Source organism: Polyodon spathula, chromosome 4 (assembly GCF_017654505.1).
Source record: "Polyodon spathula isolate WHYD16114869_AA chromosome 4, ASM1765450v1, whole genome shotgun sequence".
In the NCBI taxonomy this organism is placed as follows: domain Eukaryota; kingdom Metazoa; phylum Chordata; class Actinopteri; order Acipenseriformes; family Polyodontidae; genus Polyodon; species Polyodon spathula.
In genome coordinates this window covers 2,205,983-2,231,538 of record NC_054537.1, presented here as the reverse complement: position 1 = coordinate 2,231,538, position 25,556 = coordinate 2,205,983, and the positions used below count along the sequence as shown (strand labels likewise).

At 41.9% G+C, this 25,556-nt stretch overlaps 1 protein-coding gene across 2 annotated transcripts; it reads right to left on the bottom strand.

Annotated features, from left to right (window-relative positions):
* Window positions 1-2,604: 2,604 nt before the first annotated feature.
* Window positions 2,605-25,199, bottom strand: LOC121314052 (polypeptide N-acetylgalactosaminyltransferase 11-like). Of its 2 annotated transcripts, none has more exons than XM_041246846.1 (12): window positions 24,991-25,199; window positions 16,671-16,976; window positions 16,142-16,265; window positions 15,790-15,956; window positions 14,575-14,700; window positions 13,523-13,772; window positions 13,000-13,117; window positions 9,341-9,493; window positions 8,874-9,092; window positions 4,781-4,885; window positions 4,321-4,458; window positions 2,605-3,086 (listed from the first exon to the last, which is right to left on the bottom strand). In XM_041246846.1, the coding sequence occupies exons 2-12, from the start codon at window positions 16,936-16,938 to the stop codon at window positions 2,955-2,957; spliced, it is 1,800 nt and encodes a 599-aa protein (XP_041102780.1). In that variant the 5' UTR covers window positions 16,939-16,976; window positions 24,991-25,199; the 3' UTR covers window positions 2,605-2,954. The 2 variants fall into 2 exon arrangements, with proteins under 2 accessions (XP_041102780.1, XP_041102781.1); XM_041246847.1 differs by lacking the exon at window positions 24,991-25,199 and adding an exon at window positions 18,033-18,458.
* Window positions 25,200-25,556: the final 357 nt, after the last annotated feature.

Here is a 25,556-nt window from a genome sequence, read left to right as displayed (position 1 = left end):
ACAATGTGAATTGTCGGTTATTTTGAGAGTGGTAAGAGTGGCCCTCTGATAAATCAAACCAGTATAAACACATGCACATGCGCAGGTCCCTCATAGTAGCAGGGTAACAGGGTAGCTGAAGAATGCGAAATTAAGTTATGTAATTCAAAAAGGAACTCCTTTATTGAGTATACATGAGAACAGGACTTTTTTTGGGGGGGTCATATTTTGGTAAATGGAACTTTAAAATCTCGTCAGAACTTTAAGAACTCTAAACGGCACTAAGATGAGACGGAACGTTGACGTCCTGCTAGGACTGAAAAGGGTTAATGCTCTGAAATGCATTATATTTGTTTCTAATGACAAAAAAAGCAAGCTCACAAACATTAGGTCCTGTATGTGACTGGTACCAGGCACACTTCATGAGGTCCTGTGTGTGACTGGTACCAGGCACACTTCATGAGGTCCTGTGTGTGACTGGTACCAGGCACACTTCATGAGGTCCTGTATGTGACTGGTACCAGGCACACTTCATGAGGTCCTGTGTGTGACTGGTACCAGGCACACTTCATGAGGTCCTGTGTGTGACTGGTACCAGTATAATGTGATCAACATGTGTTACAAAGAAACATGGAATGAATATGGGTAATTCAACTCACAGTAATCCACAACATTAATCTGGAATTTGTTATGAAAGCCATTGTTTTAAAGTGTTACCAATTAAGGTATGGCACTGATTGCAATAGGTCATTTTAAACTTGCACGAATGAGGTCATTTATCTCAACCAAAGACTCTAGGCTTTGCTGAATCATTTTGAACGGAGGGAGGAAGCACTGCTTGATGAAGACATTCAGACTGTTAGGCTACAGATACACAAAGAGGCTTCCCAAGCAAAGTTCACACACACATCACTGCTGAGGCATAACTGAAAACAAGACCAGTTCAAGTGATTGGAATTAACAAAACATTTCATGAATCATGCAGCGTGTATTAATGCAGCTGATGAGAAACAAAATACATTCAAATTGAAATCTCGAAGTGGCAATGCCTCTAAAATGTGTTAAAATTAATGCGGCTTGAAACAAGCAAGCTCCTCTAAAGGTGAGTGCATTTTTCATTTCATTTCAGTATTTCGAGCACTTGTCAAAAATATACACTATGCACTACACCCAGGGGTTCAGGTGCGCTGGATCACACTGCCAGTACATTTGTGTCTAACAGGTTAGAATGATAGTTTGCAAATGAGGAACCGGATGAAAAAAGAACTTGTTACTGAATATTCTCCTATGATGCTGAATAATAAAGTAAACACAAGACCAGCAGATTAAACAGCATATTTTATTTACTGAAGTTTAAAGAATAACATATGAGTATCATTGACTGGATAAGGGGGTAATGAAAGCATGTGTGTTATATTGTCAAAGAGCAGTGGTTCTGTTAATTAGTTAAAAGTGGGCTTTGCTACAATTACCACAGCTCACTTGGAAGTGTTTCTGCACCTCTAACTGAAACCAGGACGGCTTTGAAAACTGCACAAGAGGACGTTATGTTTATAAGACATGAAACATTTGATTTGATTTTACAACACTACTAAAGCGTGATAGAAAGACTGTACAGAATTCAGACTAGTTATTTTTATTTATTTTATTTTTTTTTACAGCCGTGTCACTTAGAAACAGCACCTGCATTATGGTAATCAAATACAGTAGTCTCCGCGTATAGGAACGCCTCCTAAGAGAACACTTCAGCTTAGGGAACACTCTTGTAGTGAAAGGAACAGGAACTTTGCTAAAACAACACCTTTTTGGTACTGATGGCGATTCGCTGCTACCTGATTCAAACCTGATCCACTGCTGTTTTGTAACCTGATAACTCATCATCAAATTCAAATGGTTTATTCAGTCGTTTCAAAACTGACGTGTCATAGCGGGAGTAATCTGGAACTGCTGCTGTATTTAACATGTGGGGCGGTGCCCTGTTAATAACCATTGTGTTAAGAGCCACTCTCGTATTCGTTTATTGTTACGCTGCTGTGGCGTTATTACTGCATGCAGGGGTGCTTTGTTCATTTAGTTTATCACATGCTTGGCTGTTGCCTTTCTATGTTGATGCAGTGCGGCAGGACAGAAGTAATACGTGCATTTGGATGTATTAATTTATATCATGATTGGCATATTGTGTCCGGTGGTCAGTTCTGTCTTGCAGAACACTTGGCTTGCTTCCCAGGGGTGTTCTAGCCAGACCATTGTAACAGTTTTCACATTCACAGTGACAGCAAACTCAATTAAAAACATCTCTTTTATTATAGATATCCAAGCACTAACCCTTTTAATTACTGACACTACATGAATATGATGCATCAGTGCAAGTGCCTGTACACATTTTTAATGACCCAATCAAACACTATACAGTTCCATATTAGTTGTATTCAGTGATTCTGTAAATTAGTTGGACTAGCTTTCCTGGTTTGAAAACAACACTTGGAAATAGTCCCAATAATACTTATTTTGCTTGCAATACAGAAAGAAATTGCCATTCTGTTAGAGTAAAACAATATAATTTATATAAAAAAAAAAAAAAAAGCTTGGGCTTCTTTATTTAAGAAATTAAAATTGTACATACCTCTATCCCCCCCCCCCCCCCCCCAAAATCATCATTTAAAATGTTATATTTTAATTTTTAAAACAAAATGATAAAATAACTTGAACTAAGTCTGTTTAAATTAGCATATCCTTTGTAAGTTTCTTCTAAAATTCTCCCTAGTTCTATAAACAGTTCAACAATACTATTGTGTCGATTGTGTGCTCCAGTCTTCTGCTAAAACCATTGTGTGACTGGCTTATCCAGGAACAAGTCCAACTTGGCTTTCCTCTGTTGGCAGACAGCTAACAAGGAGCCTCAGGTCCAAGCTGAGCATGTCTCAATTCCAGTAAGGGTTTATAAATGATGTAGACCCCGTCCTTTCCTGGCAGTGTCAGTCTTCAAGCTGCCATTGCTGGGCCTTAGAGCCGTCACATATCCCCATAGCAACGTACCCTTTATGGCTAAGTGGGTCAACAACCATCAAACACTGGCCAACAGACACTTGGTACAGGTGGTTACTCCTCTGAAAAAAAAAAAAAGGATGGGTGTTTGTTAACTGTTTAGATGAAAACTATCAGTTGGCCACTAAGCGGTAAATGTTGGGATATCCCTGCTGTTTCCAGTGTATACAAGTAGAACATTCAATGCAGTGAATACTGTCCTCTCACACTAGTCAGATGGCCAAAGGCAAGTACCTATGGAACAATATCATCTCCCCACATGCGCACACACACCCACTGCACAGTATTCACAATTATACAGTAACAGACCACTGCTCTTCCATAGCTTTCCATCCATTAGCTATTCATGTACTTATTTAAACTTTGTATTAGAGAAGTTGTGTAGGTCAAAATGAGGTTCGGAGACAATGGCTTCAGGAGAAATGCCCTTCAGTAAAAAGGAATAGCCAGTTCTGTTCTCCAACACAATCTGCAACAGCTCAAATGTACCAGGATTCAATAATGTACTTTTTAAATATTGAACTGTGGCTTCTGAGTGGTGCATCTAGTAAAGGCTATCCGCGTGTAGTGCAGGATGTGCCTTATAGCATAGAGATCGCAGGTTCGAATCCATTGCCAAATGCGACCGGGGGTCTCCTAGGAGGCGGCGCACAATTGGCCGAGCGCCGGGTAGGGAGGGATTAGTCGGCTGGGCAATCCATGGTTCACCGCGCACCAGCGCCCCCTGTGGCTGACAGGGCACCTGTGGGTCTGCAGTGGAGTGTGTTGTCCTCTGGCACATAAAGGTTGTAACTAAACACTAAATGAAATTCCTCAGCCTGTCCATCAAACACAGAATGAAATGTCAGTCAGTACATTTACTGGGTGGTTCATTCTGTTCTTCCTGTTTTCATGATGATCAGTAATCCTTCCATTTCTTCAACACTGTCAGCTGGCCTACCTGGTGTCTAAAAATGTCCCGCAACAAAAAACCAAGCAATTGTTAAGGTGAAATGGAAGCTTAGTTATGCCCTCACCTCTCTTGTGTTTATTCAAAGGTTGATGTTCATGCCCTTTTCTCTTTCTATTTATTATTATGCCGCCTTTGCTAGGCTCTCTGCATAAGCAACCGACAGCCTGCCCCTGGAACACAATGTAGATACTAGGATTGTGACTGGCTCCAGACGGACTGGGCAGTGTAACTGAACACATTACCATCTCAGTTCTGCACTCCATCAACCACTGTGTTTTCACATTATACTCTAGACCTAGCCCTAACCTCCAGACAGCCTCAGGCAGACAGAGACAGCCTCTTACCCCGAATGTCCACTGCTGCGAGCCCCCGGAGCCGTGGCACTTCATGAGACGAGGCGGGTCGGAGGAGCGCGTCTCTGACATGTCCAGACACAGCAGCCCGGCCAGGATCAGCTCCTGCTCCTCATTGTAGGCCCATGCCTGGGAACCAAAGCACAGTCAGACAGACAGCACCGGCTTCACAAGGAGGTGTAACTGCACCCCCCTCTAGTGATTAAATGAAATCATTGCAGTGTAAAATAAGAATGCGAGACCGCATCATGAACACAGCCACGTTAACAGTGTAAAGCAATTTAGCACAACATGGCCGGTAATCCCTTTTGAAAGGGGCGACTAAGGCCAGGAGTGCAGAATGAAGCACCAAGACGAGTTTAAATCTCCAAAGACCAAGGATTATTTCATCCAGCATTTATCTCCAAACACAGCATAATGGAGATATGAAGTTTGAAGGTTAATCCAGTACCTGCTCTGGATCTTCAGAGTCGCAGTCTCTCACCACCACGATCCCTGCCTTCTCGCTGGGGCGGTCCTGGGCAACCAGGCATGTGCTCGTCAGAAGGTTACGAAGCTGAATGAGAAACACCAGTTACAGGACATGGAGAGTAATCTAATGGACTCCACTGAGAAGTGGGGCTGCCTCGACAGCAATGTGGTGCAACACAGCTGGAGGTCCTGGAAGCATAAAGTGTTCCATATACTGGAATCATAAACATCACCAGAAGTAGTCTATTCATCATTCAGCCCCCTGCACTGACACTGCAAAGCATGAAGCAAAACTAGGGCTGACCTACCATCAATCAACTAATTACTTTCAATGTGGATTCTTACTCAGAATAGTCTTTGCTTCTGTTAGGCAGAAGTGTTAGTTTTTTTTTTTTTTTTTTTTTTTTTTTTTTTTATTTTTTTTTTAATACACCAGTATAAATGGAATAATGTACGGTTCAGAATATATTATCAGACAATAGAAGTATCTAATTGGCTTTGGGAAGTAATATTAACAGCCCAAAACAAACGAGAGACAAATTATTGTCTGATAATATCCTGTACTCTGGCCCATATGTTACTTTATAATTCTGTATTTCCTAAAGCAAACAAATGGATAAAACATTTCTATATCAGTTTTTTTGCAAATCTTATAGATTAACAAGACAAGGAAAATAGTGCTGTTTGTATTGCTATTGCTTTTATTAAATAATATATATTTACAAAGTATACAAAAATTGAACCCGTGTCCCTCCCCCTCAGTTATCTATTTTTTTGTATTAATCTTTTATTCTGTATGAAAGATATCACATGATGATATCATCGCATATAAAAATGACCAGCTGTCCACACAACCATGCGTTTAGGTTTGCAAGACATGCTTTGGAAATGATCAAGACAGAAACTCTTTAAAAGCCAATAACCTAACCTTAAAGGGCTTGATAAATACAACAAATGGACAATACATGTCTTGCGGGGGACGGGGACAGGGCAGACCTTATAAAAGCCAATGGAATAGTACCAATTTAAAAGCTATGCGCTGCTGCTGTTGCTTGGAGAGGAACATTAATAGAAGCGCTCGGCTGTTCGCTGCCTTGACGGTTGGCGGTTGTTTATCCAAATCAGGGATTCGAACCAGATTCTTCTCCGTTACGGTTCTGTTCCGAACTGAACAGTTTCAGCTCCGGTTCTGAAAGTTCAGAACGGCTGATTTTGTTTCATTTCGAACTAAATGAAATAGCAGTTAAATGTTTGTTTTTTTTCTAGCCAAGTAAGCTATTGTAGAATCACACTCCAGAGAATCGCACAGCTCCCTACCAAAACGACAGGAGAGGCAACATGTTCAACAAACGACTTGTCAGCACTGAGGCTTAATCCTGCTCGCAGTGGAGAACAGCCTTAAAAGAGGGTGCATATTTGGAAAGATAGTCAAGCGGCACTCATCTCAGACTTCAATTAGTGCTGGATTTTTCCCCCACAGTCGATTTGCAATTTATTTATTGAATGAAGACTAAAAACTTCAGCTTCATCCATATTAATATTGTACAACAAAGTACATGCCAGTAGTACTACTACTACTAGACTGTGTAGTGCCACTTTGAAAGCAGCTGTTCAATTCACAATCTAGTAAAATATGATTCTTCATTAGCGTGCTCCCTGGATGACTTTCCCAAAGATGAAGTAACAAACGCATCATCCAGTCAATTTGCTAATTTTCTCTTCTGACATTTATTTTCACGTTGCCATTTCCACTGCTCAAGTAGAAGTAAATGAATTCTGTAATTTGCAGATTCGGAGAAAGAGGATGATATGCGAGTTGGTTTTGTGGCTTCATTATTTGTCCGTTGTATGTTTAACACATTAAATATTCATTTGTTTTGGCATGTGACCGCCCCACTACTACCAATTAGTTTGCTAAAAAACATCACATTTTAAATAATCTGTGCCAATTACCTCACAAGCTGTCAATCAAACACAGTTTGCACATGATTCGTTGTTTGACACGAAGATCTCACTCAAAACACCATCATAACAACTACTTTGCTTTGATTGGCTAAAGCCTGCAACATTTTCTCTGAAGCCTATTGGTCCTAAACTTGAGCTCCCCCTTTCGGGTGCACAGTTTGAAAAAGAAAAAAAGTACTGGTACTTAAACGTGTGCAGAGTACCTGCTGTTTACTTTGAGCAAATACAAGACTGATCACGTAACCTGGATCTAGCATGGAGCCGACCGCAAGGTGGAAGTCTGATCAGATAAGGTGCCATCTGATTCACTGGCTGCTCCGAAAGAGAGAGCTAAATTATCTGGCTGTGATGTAATGCTTTTTCGTTGACCACTGAGGTGTAAGGCCACGAGAAGAGCGCTTTTTTGAAATTATTGTATGTTTGAAAACGGAACGAGGACAGACAGAACAGGCTGAAAGGGAACAAAAAAAAAAAGTTAGTAACCCATAAACAAAATCTTCCAGAACGTAACACATTCATTTCGTTTTCGTTTTTTTTTTTCTGTTCCATGAAAATGTTTTTTTTTCGTCTATCGTTTCAATTCCGGTTCGAATTCCTGGTCCAAACTGTACTATGACCTGTGATTGCAGGATAATAGGATTTGTAAAAAACAATGAAAGTGAATGGCAGAGACCTTCCACTTGAAATAAAATGCTGCTTAAATCTGAGCACCCGTTGGTGACAATGGTTACACTGGCTCAGTGTTCACGGCCGCACGCACAGGCACGTGCACACACACACACACACACCCACCATGCAACCTCTGCGCACACACACACACACGCACCATGCAACCCCTGCACACACACACACACACACACACACACCATGCAACCCCTGCACACACACACACACCATGCAACCCCTGCACACACACACACACACACACACACACACACACACACACACCATGCACACCCCATGCACACACACACACACACGCACCATGCAACCCCTGCACACACACACACACCATGCAACCCCTGCGCACACACACACCACGCAACCCCTGCGCACACACACACACACACACACGCACCATGCACCCACACACACACACACACACACACACACACACACAATGCAACCCCTGCGCACACACACACACACGCACCATGCAACCCCTGCGCACACACACACACACACACACACACACACACACACCATGCAACCCCTGCACACACACACACACGCACCATGCAACCCCTGCACACACACACACACACCATGCAACCCCTGCACACACACACACACCATGCAACCCCTGCACACACACACACACCATGCAACCCCTGCGCACACACACACACACGCACCATGCAACCCCTGTGTGCGCGCACACACACACACACACACACACACACACACACCATGCAACCCCTGCACACATACACACGCACGCAACCCCTGCGCACACACACACACACGCACACACCATGCAACCCCCGCACACGCACGCACCATGCAACCCCTGCACATACACACACACACCTTGGCAGGGTTTGTCTCCTCATTCTCATTGTGACAATGGTTAGATAATGCAACTTATTTTACATTTGTTTTTTTGGTTCACATTTATTTATGAACCTTATTCACTTATTTAGTAAGCTTACTCAGCTGTGGTGAAATCAGACTAAGTTTACTCTGCTGTTTAGTGTTTATTTTGAGAATACCTACTCTTCAGTTACTCCCCTTTCATGCAAGCCACCCTATGGGGAGTATTACACAAAGATCAAGTTATGAAGTATCTAGGGGGTCTCCCAGGCAGAAACGAGTTGAACGAAAATCTTAGACAATTTTTCTACTGGTTTCACTATTTCCGCAGGTAGGCCAAATAGTAATATTCAGATTGCCTGTTCTGTAGTAAAGGTTTTTTGTATTATTATTATTCCTCCTATTACCAGGCTTTCAGACAGACGCGTGCTACAGGGTAAATCAACGAAACCATTTCTGTAACAATAACATCCCAAGTAAATACAAAAACGAAGCTAAGTGGTAGCAGCAATGAAATGCAGGATTTATTTCCATGAATCTGGATGCAGATACAAAAGGGTTTGTGGGATCCTTACCCTTCCTCGCTGCAGGACTTTGGGTCGCCTCAGTCCCTTGTTCACAAACACAGGGTGCTGTACTTTGGAATTGGGAGCTGACACCTGCATCTCTGGGTAGATGTGGTCCAGGTACCACTTAAACGAGTTGCAGTGGAGTCGTTTTCTCACAGCCAGTCGCTCGCTGATATCTCCATAGTTCCGGCTTCTCAGCTCTGGTCTCAATGCAAAGTACTGCTCCTAAATGAGATAAAAACAAGTAGTTGTGTTAGTGTAGGACACACACACATGCTATTTTAGTTAAATTTTAACTAGAAGAAGATTAAGTGATGTCATAGTTAGCCACAGCAGTCTTTTAAAAACAGATAACCAAAACTAGGTTCAGGTCTTAAGCTTTCACTCTCTGCTAACCCTACTGATCAAACTCGATCAATTACTAGACAAGATAGATCAAAGGAAGGGCTTTCTCAAAGGCAGTGCAGGTGCACCTTGTACTCATCCATCCACACGTGAGCCAGGCGCAGAGAGTTATGTGCCATGGTGTCCTGACCTCCAGGTGACCCGTATGGCCGGCGCTTGCGGAAAATGTGTCCGACTCTCGAGCAAGGGATTATTAACAACTTGCCACCACACATCCAGACCTGTGAAGAGCATAAAGAGCATGAACATTACAAAGCAGCTTAACTGAACTACAGCCTTCAGAAGCTAGTAATAACATCCTGCCGCCGCACATCCAGACCTGTGAAGAGCATAAAGAGCATGAACATCAAAGCAGCTTAACTGAACTACAGCCTTCAGAAGCTAGTAATAACATCCTGCCGCCGCACATCCAGACCTGTGAAGGGCATAAAGAGCATGAACATTACAAAGCAGCTTAACTGAACTACAGCCTTCAGAAGCGAGTAATAACATCCTGCCGCCGCACATCCAGACCTGTGAAGAGCATAAAGAGCATGAACATTACAAAGCAGCTTAACTGAACTACAGCCTTCAGAAGCTAGTAATAACATCCTGCCGCCGCACATCCAGACCTGTGAAGAGCATAAAGAGCATGAACATCAAAGCAGCTTAACTGAACTACAGCCTTCAGAAGCTAGTAATAACATCCTGCCGCCGCACATCCAGACCTGTGAAGAGCATAAAGAGCATGAACATTACAAAGCAGCTTAACTGAACTACAGCCTTCAGAAGCTAGTAATAACATCCTGCCGCCGCACATCCAGACCTGTGAAGGGTATAAAGAGCATGAACATTACAAAGCAGCTTAACTGAACTACAGCCTTCAGAAGCTAGTAATAACATCCTGCCGCCGCACATCCAGACCTGTGAAGAGCATAAAGAGCATGAACATTACAAAGCAGCTTAACTGAACTACAGCCTTCAGAAGCTAGTAATAACATCCTGCCGCCGCACATCCAGACCTGTGAAGAGCATAAAGAGCATGAACATTACAAAGCAGCTTAACTGAACTACAGCCTTCAGAAGCTAGTAATAACATCCTGCCGCCGCACATCCAGACCTGTGAAGAGCATAAAGAGCATGAACATCAAAGCAGCTTAACTGAACTACAGCCTTCAGAAGCTAGTAATAACATCCTGCCACCGCACATCCAGACCTGTGAAGAGCATAAAGAGCATGAACATCAAAGCAGCTTAACTGAACTACAGCCTTCAGAAGCTAGTAATAACATCCTGCCACCGCACATCCAGACCTGTGAAGGGTATAAAGAGCATGAACATTACAAAGCAGCTTAACTGAACTACAGCCTTCAGAAGCTAGTAATAACATCCTGCCGCCGCACATCCAGACCTGTGAAGAGCATAAAGAGCATGAACATTACAAAGCAGCTTAACTGAACTACAGCCTTCAGAAGCTAGTAATAACATCCTGCCACCGCACATCCAGACCTGTGAAGGGTATAAAGAGCATGAACATTACAAAGCAGCTTAACTGAACTACAGCCTTCAGAAGCTAGTAATAACATCCTGCCGCCGCACATCCAGACCTGTGAAGGGTATAAAGAGCATGAACATTACAAAGCAGCTTAACTGAACTACAGCCTTCAGAAGCTAGTAATAACATCCTGCCGCCGCACATCCAGACCTGTGAAGGGTATAAAGAGCATGAACATTACAAAGCAGCTTAACTGAACTACAGCCTTCAGAAGCTAGTAATAACATCCTGCCGCCGCACATCCAGACCTGTGAAGGGCATAAAGAGCATGAACATTACAAAGCAGCTTAACTGAACTACAGCCTTCAGAAGCTAGTAATAACATCCTGCCGCCGCACATCCAGACCTGTGAAGCACATCCGGTATAAAGAGCATGAACATTACAAAGCAGCTTAACTGAACTACAGCCTTCAGAAGCGAGTCAATTAGCATTGGAGACCCAGTGTAAACCACCCACGCAGCTGCTGCACGCCTCGGCTTCTGCAAGGATCTCAGATGTGTATACCAGTGTGCACAGCACGAAAATCTAACCTGCTGCATCCTCTTGTATTATCTGCATTTACTGCAAACTATACTGTATTATATATTAAGCTGCATTGTAACCAGTACCACCTGTAAGTTGTTTTGAGACCCAGTGTAAACCACCCACGCAGCTGCTGCACGCCTCGGCTTCTGCAAGGATCTCAGATGTGTATACCAGTGTGCACAGCACGAAAATCTAACCTGCTGCATCCTCTTGTATTATCTGCATTTACTGCAAACTATACTGTATTATTTTGGATTTAAGGCTATCTGACAAAAATAAATATCACTATGTAACACAATTTTTGTTCCTGGGTAGTAAGTGTTATTTCCTAATTGCTTATGCCTCAAAAGTATAGAAAATGGCTATTATTCCCCACAAACTTTGCTTTTGTGACCAGGACAGTGATATTTCAAAATATCACTATTTCCAATGGGAAAACAGGCAAACGTGTGTCTTTTCATTCACATAAAGTCAGAAAAAAACAACATATGAATCCAAATTAACTAAACTATTTATACTAAAGTAATACAAAAATGACTACAAAAGATTTAGAAGCGAGTAGTTTTTCGAGATTTACGATTACTGTAAAAACTACTCGCTTCTAAATCTTTTGTAGTCATTTTTGTATTACTTTAGTATAAATACATGTTAATTTGGATTCATATGTTGTTCTTTTTCTGACTTTATATGCACGAAAACACACACATTTTCCCATTTTCCCATTGGAAATAGTGATATTTTGAAATATCACTGTCCTGGTCACAAAAGCAAAGTATGTGGGCAATAATAGCCATTTTCTACACTTTTGAGGCATAAGCAATTAGGAAATAACACTTACTACCCAGGAACCAAAAAAAATTATAAGAATTTGTTACACGGTGTAATAATATTAATATGTTTCCATTTATTGATTCCAAATAACACATATGTAGCTTAAACATTACCGTTAGACAGAACGATATAGCACCTAGTTATGAACAGAAATCAGACAGTGATCGGTTCCCTAATGTTCTGGGAGGTAGCTCAGGTACGGAGAGGGTCTCTAATCAGGAGAGGATTCAGGGAGCTTGTCTCACTCACATTCTCAAGTGCCTGTCCTCTATATCTTGCCTAAATGTGGGGGTATGAAGCTGAACTTTGTGAGCTCTGCTTACACTCTGTTTTCCTAACAATATCAAAGCACTGTCAATTTCATGGTTCCAGACTCATATACGTCTCTTCTATCCTGTCCAATGTAGCCCACTTTATCAATTCCTTGTTCCTCTGTGTCCTGAGATGGCTGATTGAAGACATCCTCTCACCTTGTAGCTGAGCATGAGCACAGTGTTCTCAAGAGTGCTCACAATATTCATTTAACCTTCACTGAGCTTACATTCCAACTGGCTAGTTGTGCAAAGATTACATTATATAAAACAATACCTGTACTATTTTTTAGGGCTTGTGAAAGAAGTCACATTGAATGAACTGAAGACATTAACTTAGAGTCAGTAATGTACCGACAATAAAATGTCCTGAAGATCTGTTGTAGTTGGGGCTGTAGAAGCTGTATTTCAAGCCATGGTGTCCTAATTTGCTAGTGACCAGACGCACTGTCAGGAAGTTTCATGCAGAGTTAGACAGCAATGGGAACTAGACAGTCGCTCCCAGATAACTCAGCAGTGCCCTTACTCTGAAGGAGATCTCCAAGTTCTCTCCTCCCCAGATGTCCATGCCGCTGTCATACTGCCCCAGCTCATTAAAATACTTCCTGTCCATCGCAAACAAGCCTCCTGCCATCGTGGGAGACCTGAAACACAGCAGTACACGTTGCTTGCCGTCGGTCACCGCAGACATCATTGTACCAGGTTAAGTTTCCTATCTACGTATATTTTATAGAAGTTACAATTTTATGGGCTTTTTTCGAAGTTTTGCCAGGGCAATTTCTAGAACTCCATAAAGTTTGCACAACCATTTTAAAATGTCAAAGTATTAAAATAATAAAAATGGTGACAGAAGGGGATAGGAAGGATTTTTTATCACATGAATACTAATTCTTCTTGAGGGATAATTCTTGAACTGTTCCTGACTGATACAGTACTTATGAAACTTTGCAATACTTGTTTACCAGAAAACCTTTACACCTGTTTAATTTGGCCTGTGTCTTTGCTGCTGTCATGAAGGCAGTGAGCCGCACTGTCCCAGACAGACTTACCGGATTGGTACAGTGGCCCCCTCGGGGCCGTGCAGCTCAGAGAGAGGCACAGGATCCCATTTAAAGTGCAGGCCCCAGTTGAAGCCCCCCCGCACGATGGGGGAGGAGCTGTAGCGGAGGGTGTCTGCACTGATGATGTCAATCACGGGGCACACCACCGCCCGCCGGTCCTCCTTTATGGGGGTCAGTAGAGGCTGCAGCCACATCTCATTCACCTCACAGTGACTGTCCAAGAAAACCAGGACCTCCCCTAGGGGTGGGAGCACAGAGGTAGGCTCAGCACAGGACTGGTGTGGTCAAATCCTGTTCTTCAATTTCATTTCCTCATTAAAATCAATTCCAAATCCAATTCCTTCCTTCACAGAACTGGAGTTGATATTTTAGAAACATAATAAATTGTTGTGTTGGTTCAACTGCTTTCGTTTGAAGCCAGTTTAACTGGCTAACAAACAGTGCCTTCAGTTGAAGTGATTTGTTGTTGCTGTGATTGCAATTTTGAACTGTGATGTGCTGGTTAAAAGGGAATGTGAATTGGAATTAGGAATTGATTTTAAAAAGGAAGTGGAATTGTTGAACTTTGAAAAAACAGGCACTGACCCCCCCCCCCCCCCCCCCCAGTCTCGGGTCCTGCTTCTTCCTCTCTCGGTGACCTCGTTTGTCTAATTAAAGCTCGTAACATTTCCCATTTTCCAGTGTGTGCTTTTTTTCACCCTTTCATAGAGCTTACATTTTTTACATGCCTTCCTGAAACAATACTACAGTCACCAGAGATGTCACTTTTGTCAGATTTCGTGGCATTTTACTTTAGGTTGAAAAACAGGATTCCTGTTGGCACACGTTTGTTTATTTAAGCGCAATATAAATCCTGGAATGGCTCAAACAGCTAAGCAATGGTTATTCGCATCCAAGACAGTATCGACGGTGAAGGGACAAATAAATAAATAAATAAATAAAATAAAATAAAAATACTGGCATTCACAACATACATTTCACATGCATTTCATACATGGTTGTATGGAGTGTGCATCTTAAGAATAAAAGTTATTTCTTACCAGTTGCTTGAGATGCTCCAATCATCCTGCCTCTAATCAGCCCTTCTCGTTTTGCATTGCGCACTAGCTTCACTTTGCTAGGAAGGTTCTTCTTGATATATGCGTCTAGCTCCTCCTTCAGGTCAGCTGTGGAAATGCACATAAAAAAAGTCACACGAAAAGCTCACCAACCAGGACGTGTCGTGGCGAGCTTTCGCTTTGACTTATTCATATTAATTTATTATTTTTACTTTTCTGCCAAAAGTCCAACATAAGAAATCTTATCAGAAAAAAACAACCCTGAAATATTATCACAATAAAGAACTTTATAAAGCATGAATAATATTCTTTACAAAAACTGTCTATAGCACTCCCAACAAATAAGCAGACGAGCAGATTGTTCTTGTGTACAGCACACTGAATATTCAAGAAGATTGTTCAGATAGCAAAACTGGTGCCATTTGCTGCAAGTGTAATACAGTACAGAGCAGAGGTGTCCAATCACGGTCCAGGAGGACCATTCCACTCCAGGTTTAACAGATGATATAATTAACTACTGCAGGGTCTGGATGCAGGTTTCACTGGTTCATTAAACAATTTAGAACAGGGTTGGAACAAAGATCAGGAGTGGAAGAGCCAACTTTAACTAGCAATGAGATGAAGAGAGATCTCCTACTGGAGAAAGGTCGAGAACTCACTGGAATTAGCCAGCCTGTAGGACCTAGGGCGAATAACTGCTAACCTGACAGATAATAAATCTCATGTCTCTCGACTTCAATAAAGACAAAAAAATACAGGGATCATGTGAGGCACATAATGAGGCAGTGGTTACTGAAGATATAGCTCCAAAACATTGCATATAGCATTATTGCCAGCTACACCAGATATCCCCAATTTTAATAAACTGTCCTAACAGGTATTGATATAGTAAGTGATTGCTCCACATTGTTCATGCAGACCAGGGATGGCCCGAGTTCTCAATTGCTTAATTGAATCAATTATTTTATTAATTGGTCAACACTAACATTTTTTCCAGGTCTTTAGCCATTGACGATTTACAGATACCCAGGAAACCTGCGGGATTGTGGCTCTCCAGGACCAGGGTTGGCCACCCCTGACAAGTCAAAAAACAATGGGCTTTACTTCAATGCAATTACTTTTGCATACTCCACAGTAGAATTCTAATAGATCAGAAGTGTTTCTTTATGCCCTAAGCGCGTATGAAATAATACTTGCTGAATTCGCTGTTGTCGTCCACCAGTATGACTTCGTGCAGCAGGTAGGATGGGGTTCGATCTAAAACACTGTGCACCGTGCGCAGCAGGGCTGAGAACGCTTCGTTAAAGAAACAAATCACAACACTGGCACTCGGGAGGTCCACAGGGTAGGGCTTTCCTTTACATCTGCAGGCACAATTATAGGGAAGAGTTAGCATGCGTTTATATCAGGGATGGAAATAAGACTCCTGCTGCATAGCAGTTTCACCCACCCCAGGTTTTACTGTGAGGTTGATTAATACAAATCAGTTTTATTCAAATTGCTTCGCTTCATGTTCACAAAACAAAGAGGTTTCTCTTTGATCACCTACTTTGTGTTCCTGGTGTCAGGCAGCTCCCTGTGATAGCCCAGCCGGTTACTGATGAGTACATTAAAAGCATGTTTGTGGTAGCCCATGTCTCTCACCTCCTGGTCCACTTCATTGAAAATCATTCCTGGGGGAAAAACATAAACAAATAAAGTGACCACTATCAATACAACTCCAAATACTGTTCACAGATACCAGGGTATTTAGTAAGTAAAGGGTCTGAGTGAGGAAACACGGGGAATACAATTTCCACCCCTAGTCTTGCTGTAAATCATTTGTTGTTTCCATAATTTGCGCCAGTACTGCATTTTACTGAAATGACCAGGTTCTAGGAGTTTGAAGAATCGAGCCCCTGGTAAATCTGCTCTGTGTACTTTTCACAGCATAAATTAATCACACCGGATTCTGTAGTTTTACTAACTGGAGTAGTTGATCATGCAACCGGCGGATAGTTTGAGATTCAAGCCATGCATGTACAAACTAGATCTTCATTTTATTTTTACCAGCATCGTGGTTTTAATTGTCCTCGTACCCATTTCTGGAGAGAACTCTGCCGCTTTCTTGCGGCCCTCCTCCTTGCCCCAGCGCTGGTTGGGACCCTGCAGCCAGATGGGGCTCCTTGTGAAGCGGGGCTGGAACTTCCTGGGGAAGTACTTGAAGGACTGGACCCCCTTGACGGGCACATTCTTCAAGGGCTGGCTTTCCTGGCTAAGGTTGAAGTAAATGAAGAGCAGAAGTGTCCAGGTCACGGAAGTGAATAGACACCCATAGCAGAAATAGCGCAACGTGACGCTGCCCATGGTAGCCCTAGCATCGCTGGGGGGTCATTCTCATTCGCCTGAAACAAAAAACATATACATATATATTACATGGATAGCAGCTACATTTACACTGTGGCCCATGCTAAAAACAAGTCATATTACGTTTTTGTGACATGAAAAAGTCGCATTGCACGGTAAATAAACAAACAAACAAACCAGCAGAGAGGTAACCAGAGACAGCGCCACCCACTGGCTGGGAGACTAATTGGTACATTCTTACACACAGCATGTAAATAGTCTTTGGTCCCAAATGTACTTTCAACCAGCCAGTTAAGGTCGAAATCTACAAGCGATCAAGCAATCAATCCGATGACGCGTCGCAGGCCACAAGTGATCTTTGACACAGCGACTCTGATTAAATGCCAATCCACATTGCTTCTTACAAGCTCAATATTAAAATATATTGTACATAAAACAATTAAATCCTAAGTAATCCAAAGTTATCAGAAGTTAAATATAATGATATTCAACACTTCTTGTCATTCATGCATTATGAAAATTGACAGCAGTGAGTATGAACCCAGAAAGGTACGCTCTATTAGGAGATAGTATTGACAGATATCTTGAATATCATATTTTCAAAATGCATGTAACATAAAACACAACATTTGGCTATAGTGCATCTCTCATGGTTTCTGATGTTGCAGAACCCCTCGATCGCACACAGTACATGTTTCCCTTCAGACAGATATGCACCATTACATTGGTCCCAGAGGATAGATCAGCAAATCAGACACAGTGAACAGGCCAGTCAGTTTTCATGCAGACATGTGAAATGGAGATGGACACAGAACAGGGACAGCAGTAAAGGACAGGAGAAGTTCATAGGTTTAGAACAAAGTGAACCCTGCTGTATGGAGAACGAATTGGAGCTAAATATATGAACCAGATGGGAGCAATGCACAAAACAAAATGTACTTTAACATTTGGTAGTTTTATTACTCGAACATGGTGGGGATTACAGATTGTTGCCCTATGTACTGTACTTTAAATGGATCTGGTAATATTTTATCTCCAGTTCAATCTTTTTACACCCCTGTCATATACTGTGATCAGCTGCTAAATAGCCTCACCTGCTGGAAGAGCCCCAGCACTGCAGCATGTTTGTTTTCCTACACAAGAGCTGCCTGTCACAGCATGGTAAGGGGTGAATCTCCAGTCCTGGATTTGCACGCTGGTTCTGCAGGGTAAGGGGTGAATCTCGAGTTCTGGATTTGCACGCTGGTTCTGCAGGGTAAGGGGTGAATCTCTAGTCCTGGATTTGCACGATGGTTCTGCGGGGTAAGGGGTGAATCTCCAGTCCTGGATTTGCATGCTGGTTAGCCAGCTCTGTTTTTATTGAAACACACTTCAGTCACAGAGTCAGCCAGCTGTTTTACTGAACCCATTGTATGCCCACAATAAATACTTGGATGCATCTTGTACCAATAATGTGTAATACCAAAAACATATACAAGTTGCAGATGGAAAATAATTGCAGAAGGGTTAGAGCTTCCAGAGGACCTGCAACATTGAGATCCTGGTTTCATACCAACCTCAATGACGTTAAACGTTTGTGTTCTCCCTCTGCGCGTGTGTGACGGAGAGCGAATGAATCCGAATCAACAATCTCCCTCTCGACCGGTGAGGGCACTGTACAACAGGAGCTGTGGGCTTCCTACTGAATGGTTGGGCAGTTCATCCCAGGGACAGTCGGGAGCCGGCCATTCAGGAAGAGGGCAGCGTTACGGTACCTGGAGTCATCGCCCTAGTACGGTGAGCGAAGTTTCAGTCATGAATTGGAGGAGACGTGATTGAACTAGCTATCGGAGGGGGCGGGGCTTAGGGTACTTTAGGGGGACGTGACGCCGTAATCGGCTCCTTTGTTGTGGTTAATGGAAGGAGACAAGGACGGAATCTTGAATGAAGTGTGGGTTCATTGAGAAGTGTTGTGTTTGTTTTGCCAGACGGCTGATACGAAGCTGGAGCTGCAGCGAGAAGCCCACCTGAACGCGCACGAGCACCAGCACTCAGAGCACCGCACCTGCACCAGAGCACCCAGTTTGGAGACGCGTTTTTGTGTTTATTATTTCGGGACTGCAACCCCTTTATTTTGTAGCTGGTAATACCCATTGCTGGGTAGAGCCAGCTTTATTATTTGAAACCTGGTTTAAAGGGCATTAAAAGAAACCTGACCGGTAAACTTTGTGTTTGTCCTTTGTTGGAGCACCTCAAATCACCTATATACCGGAGCACTACAAACCACTTTGCCACAGCGTGATGTGAAGTTTATTGGCCTTTTGAATTTCCTGAAATAAATTGCATCTTTGAAGCAAGTGTAAAGTCACTTTACAAAAATTTGGAGATCTACACCGGGTTGTGACCCCCCACCACTATCGTCAGCACACTAAGTGCTTGGAAGTTGAAATTACTTTTTTAAAAACACACTTTTCTTATACCAATATAGAACTACTGAGCGATAATCAGTTTGTTTGAAAACCAGGCTTTAAATCACCGACAGCAGGTGCACAGGCAGTGACTCCGAGTGCTCCAGGGATCAAGCACCAATGGAGGAAAATAAGACCTGCATAGTGAAAATAAATCATCACCTGTTCAGTCAAATTCTGTCACCCGTTCTGTTATTTCAGCGTTTAAAAAGTAAAACATTCACTAGTGGCTCTGGCAAACCAGAAGACGATCCTTCACATGAATGTCTTCATTTCATCTACAGTTGTTCTAATGCACTTTTTTCTGGTGTTCCAAAAGGTGTGGTATCCCGCTTGTAGCTTGTTCAGAATACTGCCGCTAGAATTCTGACTAAAATCAGAAAAACTGAACATATTACCCGTTTTGGCCTCTTTACACTGGCTCCCTGTGCAGTACAGAATTGAATTTAAGATGTTGCTGTTAATTTACATGGCCCTGAATGGATTAGTACCTAGTTCTTTGCAGACTAAAAACACACTTTTATAAAAGGTCTTTCTTATCTTAGTAGGTTTTAATATAACTTTAAAATTGCTGCTTTTGTATTATGTTTATACTGTTATTTAAATAAGTCATTTAAATGGTAGTTGTACGTGTGACATGCTATACAAATGCATTGTGGTTTGTTTTTTTCTGTACAATGGTTTGCAATACTTTTGTATAAAAGCGCTATATAAATACAATAAATAAATATTCAAATCCATTTGTACAAAGTTTCTCTCGTTTTTCTTTTGTATGTTATGCTTTCATTAGTATCCAACCTAGTTGATTCAGAGTCCGGCAGTTCTGGCAGATTCTACTCTACTTGCTGAAGCGGTTTTCTCTCACTGCTAATTAAAAAAAAATGTTGCCAACTAACTAACCATTTCATCCCGAAGGCTCCAGTGAAACGTACTGTCTTTAAACTGGGACTATAGTGAAGACCGCGTGTGAATGCTAGTGCATGAATTATTGTAGGTAGTAAGTCATAGTTATGTAATCACTCACAGCCTGGAACCCTCAAATCAGCCAGCATTTTTGTAAACAGCACCACATGTAAATGTACAATAAAATAAACATTTTATCTGTGCCATCAGTGTCAATTTCTGGCAGCGCTTCGTGCCGGGCAAGGTGACGTGGCCGAGAGAATTTTTTTTCGATTCGATTCCCAGATACTGTACTCACTCACCAGATTATCAGGATGTATGGCATGGAGTTGCTTTTCCCCCTTGCTGTCATTTGGTTTCCGACACCGTACTTGCAACACCTCCTCTCCTCTTTTAGCTGAACTCAGCGACAGGCTACTGTACACAACACTCGAGTTACGGGACAAAGGTCTTCCACAAAGCAGCATCTGAGCATGTTGGGTAAAACATTAACAGCAGTTTGACCAAAATGTAACATCTAAAAATCCTTCTCACTCTGCCAGTTAGGCATTCCCGCTGACTCAAGGTAAAACACTCAACCTTAGTAACTAGAATAATAATCCCCATTACAGGAGAAGTAACCAATGCTTGAAAATGTTACTGTTTGCTGATGAGAAGAAAACAGTCTCAAAAGACCCCTCACTGCTTACAGCAGAGTTGTTAGTTGGTGTTTTGGGGGTTTTTTTAATATATATATTTAGACCACACTGATGTCAGCTGGTCTTTAAATATAAAAAAGTTGTAAAAATCCATAACAAGTCAGAGTAACAACTAATTAAGCGAAAAAACACATTTAAAAAAAAGGGATCACTGTCCACAGCATTTCAGTAACAACAGTGTTGTCCATGGCTTATGTCTGAACATTCTGTTTTAATGTAAGCGATGACTGGCACTTGCTTACAATCTGCCCAGCATTACTGAACACCTGCTCACTAGGGGCGGACGTTGCCGGGATGCTTAATACTTCTGACCAAGGATACAACTTTGGCAATGATCTTGGTTGCTGTTCTTCATTTTTACTCAGGGGTAGTTCAGTTGAACACCGGTAAATGCAGATTTTGTTTGAAGTTTTGTAGGGTGCCATCTCATTAAATGGTACTGAATGAGGAGCTAGTGAGTGCTCTGAACCAGGAAAGCTGTGAAACCCAGCTCTGAATGAAGAGCTAGTGAGTGCTCTGAACCAGGAAAGCTGTGAAACCCAGCACTGAATGAAGAGCTAGTGACAGTGCTCTCCGACAAGTTCTAATTACAGAGTGTCAACTCAGGAAATGCTAATCAAGTCTAACATAATCAATCAACACCTGGCCTAATTAGAGAGGGCATTTTAACCTCGAGCCCTGACATATCTAACATAAACTTAAATATTTCAATACAACTGATTTACAAAAATCCAAAACAATTCAAACCCCACACTATTTACATGTACACGTGCAGGGCCTGAGCCGTGCCACAGTGCTGGTATGAAATTCATTAACTATACTGTGTTACTCACCCTGGATCAGACCATATTAATATTCAGAATAAAGGAGGCAGTCAAGCATTTATTTTCTAGAAAAAGGATTACCGAATAAACACAAAGCACTTGGTTAAGAGTGAATGCAAACAGATGCTTATCACACACAGTACACAGTGCTGTAACAGGTGCACACTGTGACTTTCCTTCAGCTCTTATCAGTAGACAATTGCTTATAGTCACCGTTTAAGCCATAGTACCCGTTGAAGGCTCCACCGCATGTTAGTTGACCACAACTGGAGTTATGCGTTCCGAGACGAATGTGAGAAGGCAAATGTAAAAAATGCCGAAAGTAAAAAAAACACTAAAACCTAGATTTACCTTGAACATGTGATGATTTGCCAGTAACCTTCCACCAAGAAAGGTTTTATGAAAATTGTCCCAAAAATGTTCGTAAAACATCACATACATAATTAGGGAGAAAAGTAAAAAAGTTTTTTTTTTTTTGGTCAGAGTTGCTTGTAGTTTATCTACACAGTGCCAGATATCTGAACAGAGCAATATTTCTGAACTGTCCATGCCTCGATTTGCTGTCTGAGCTCCAGTCGAGATGAGCGTTCGTTTCAAGTAATGAACATCAGCCAGGAGAACTGACCACGAGCGGCTGAAACGCAACCGTGAGATAATACTGAGATTATACTGTATTCACCACTGCCCTACTCTGATTGAGCCTGTCTCTGAAGACCCTTACTCTAAACAGCACGTGGCAATTAGAGTTGCATGGTGCAGTAGAGGAATCATTCTTTCAAAAGACTCCATAGTGTACAGAGAGCACTGTAACTCTGTCACGGTAATGGCACACACTGACATGGAATTGGAGAGAGACAGTCTGTTTATTTGGCCTAAAGGCAGCGGACTCAAAGACCTGCACCTACATGAATGTGCTATGGTCTTAGCGTTCATAGAATGGTTTAATGGGAGGTCAAACACTGGACATTTGCAGTGACTTCTCCAAGAATTTGGTGAAGCCACAGTAGTAGTCAACCATGCAACTGAAGGACTGTCCCAATCTTAACAAGTATGACTGTACTACAGGAATTCATCATCGCAGAGCATGACATTTCACAGCACTACAGTACATCCCCAGCCACTGCTACTGTACTACAGGAATTCATCATGGCAGACCATGACACTTCACAGCACTACAGTACATCCCCAGCTACTGTACTACAGGAATTCATCATCGCAGAGCATGACACTTCACAGCACTACAGTACATCCCCAGCCACAGCTACTGTACTACAGGAATTCATCATCGCAGAGCATGACACTTCACAGCACTACAGTACATCCCCAGCTACTGTACTACAGGAATTCATCATCGCAGAGCATGACACTTCACAGCACTACAGTACATCCCCAGCCACTGCTCCTGTACTACAGGAATTCATCATCGCAGAGCATGGCACTTCACAGCACTACAGTACATCCACTGCTACTGTACTACAGGAATTCATCATCGCAGAGCATGACACTTCACAGCACTACAGTACATCCACTGCTACTGTACTACAGGAATTCATCATCGCAGAGCATGACACTTCACAGCACTACAGTACATCCCCAGCCACTGCTACTGTACTACAGGAATTCATCATCGCAGAGCATGACACTTCACAGCACTACAGTACATCCCCAGCCACTGCTACTGTACTACAGGAATTCATCATGGCAGAGCATGACACTTCACAGCACTAAAGTATCTACATATAAAAAAAAAAAGATTGTAAACATCATCCTAAAAACACTTAATGTTTCATCAATTGGCTAAAACTACAGCTTTTAAATCCATAACTATAAATTGCTGGTATACAGCAATACATAAGAAACTATTACAACTATTTGACAAACATTTTGACTAGAAGTCTCTCAATGTCTTCAATAATATTTCTAGTCCAAACTTCTGTCAAACAATTTCAGTAGGTTCTATTAGTATTACTGTAGTCGTGCAATAAAATCAAAGCATATACTTAATTGTGTAAGATTTATAAGTGGAGTCCTGTCTGCAAAACACAGTTCGGTTTTGGCAGCGAGCATCACCTGACAAGTTTGCTATGGGAGCAGAAAGCCCTTTGTTTCTCATGATTAACCCAGTAGGCTTGTTAATGGATGTTATGGTTCAGCTCAACTTTCTGGACTTCTTTGTGAAATACAGTATTGAATTAAGGGATACGCATACTTTATAATGACCCCGCTTACTCACAGCTGACATGTTTGTATACAAGCAGGGAAGGGATTACATATCAACCGTGTTCCAATCCATGCATACTGTTAAAGCTATTCATTAATAAAGATCCAGATGAGACGAGTGGGGGTGAGGGATATTACACGAATACTGGCACTGTATTTAATGTATGACCGTCTGCGGTTTTATACTCAATCTAAAGGTCCCCGTTTTGAATGTTATTAAAGAGATTTCTGACCAAGATGATGGACTCTGAAGGTTACAGCAGATTTCCCGGCTGAATCGTGTGTGAGGCAATTCATAAATATGCGAGGCGAAATATAGGTCAACAACGTAAGGACAGTGACGAAACGTATTGAGCTGGAGCATTTAATGTTAACAATAAAACACAAAAAACAAAAGCCATCAACGTACAGATGTCGATCAAGATTTAATAAGCTTGCGAGACCATTGAAACCCGACAGTGTTATTGGCTTGCATATAAAACGAAGCATGTGACGTTTGGGCTAGTAAACCTTTTGATTGACATTGATAAACAGTATTACGGTGCTAAAATGCACGGTAAAAGCCAACCATTATATATATATATATATATATTTTTTTATATTTATTTATTTTTTCAAACTCGGTCTTGTCAAAATATTCTAATGAACTTGTAGGCTATTGCTAAATGACTTATCGTAACTGGATGTGCACAAAAGAAAAAGACAAGTGGAAAATAATGAATAATAGAACAGATTAGGTTCCTAGTATTTTACAAGCGCGTATCTGGGTAGCACTGCACGCAGTATTATTATATAGTTTCAAATGAGTACATCGGGCACCTTTTCACAAAACGGTACACGCTACAAATATAAAACAGAAAAACTAAATAATTATTGTCGGACAAGCTCACGAATAAATAGCACTGCACAGCACAGCAGCAGTACACCAACGAGTCATTACTGAAACATAAAATCACTTACAGGTTGTTGTTCTGCATTCCCAAACAACACGATTTGCATCAGCTTACTCAGATCACAAAAACAAAGCTCAGTCTTCCCAGCCTGCTCGAACAATCATGAAGACAGTGTCAGTATAGCACAGGACCAGAGCGCAGAGCAGGAGCAAACCCCGTGACAGATGCACAGCAAACCCCAATCGCGACTGCTGTCTAATCCTTCGAACGCCGGGAGCACTGGCAGCTGGACCAGGAGAACAAACACCAATAGCCGTTCACTATCGGATACGCCTGTCCAATCGGAAAGCAGAGACCCAGACAGCCGAACCTCCTGTCCGACAGTAGTCACCCTCTTGGTGAATTGGTTTAAAAAAGGAGGAGCGGTAGCGAAGGCATCGGTCCTTTATGTGTCAGATTATTACAGAGCACAAAATTTAAAAGAAGACAGTGTATAACGTACTCACCCAGTGCCGCAATCGTACATTTCATTTAAAGCGACGGTGACACAAAAATAAACTAAAAAAATGCGGTCTGCTAAATCTTGCATCTCTATTAAATTAGTCGTGATTGCAGTGTACCAAACAGCTAATC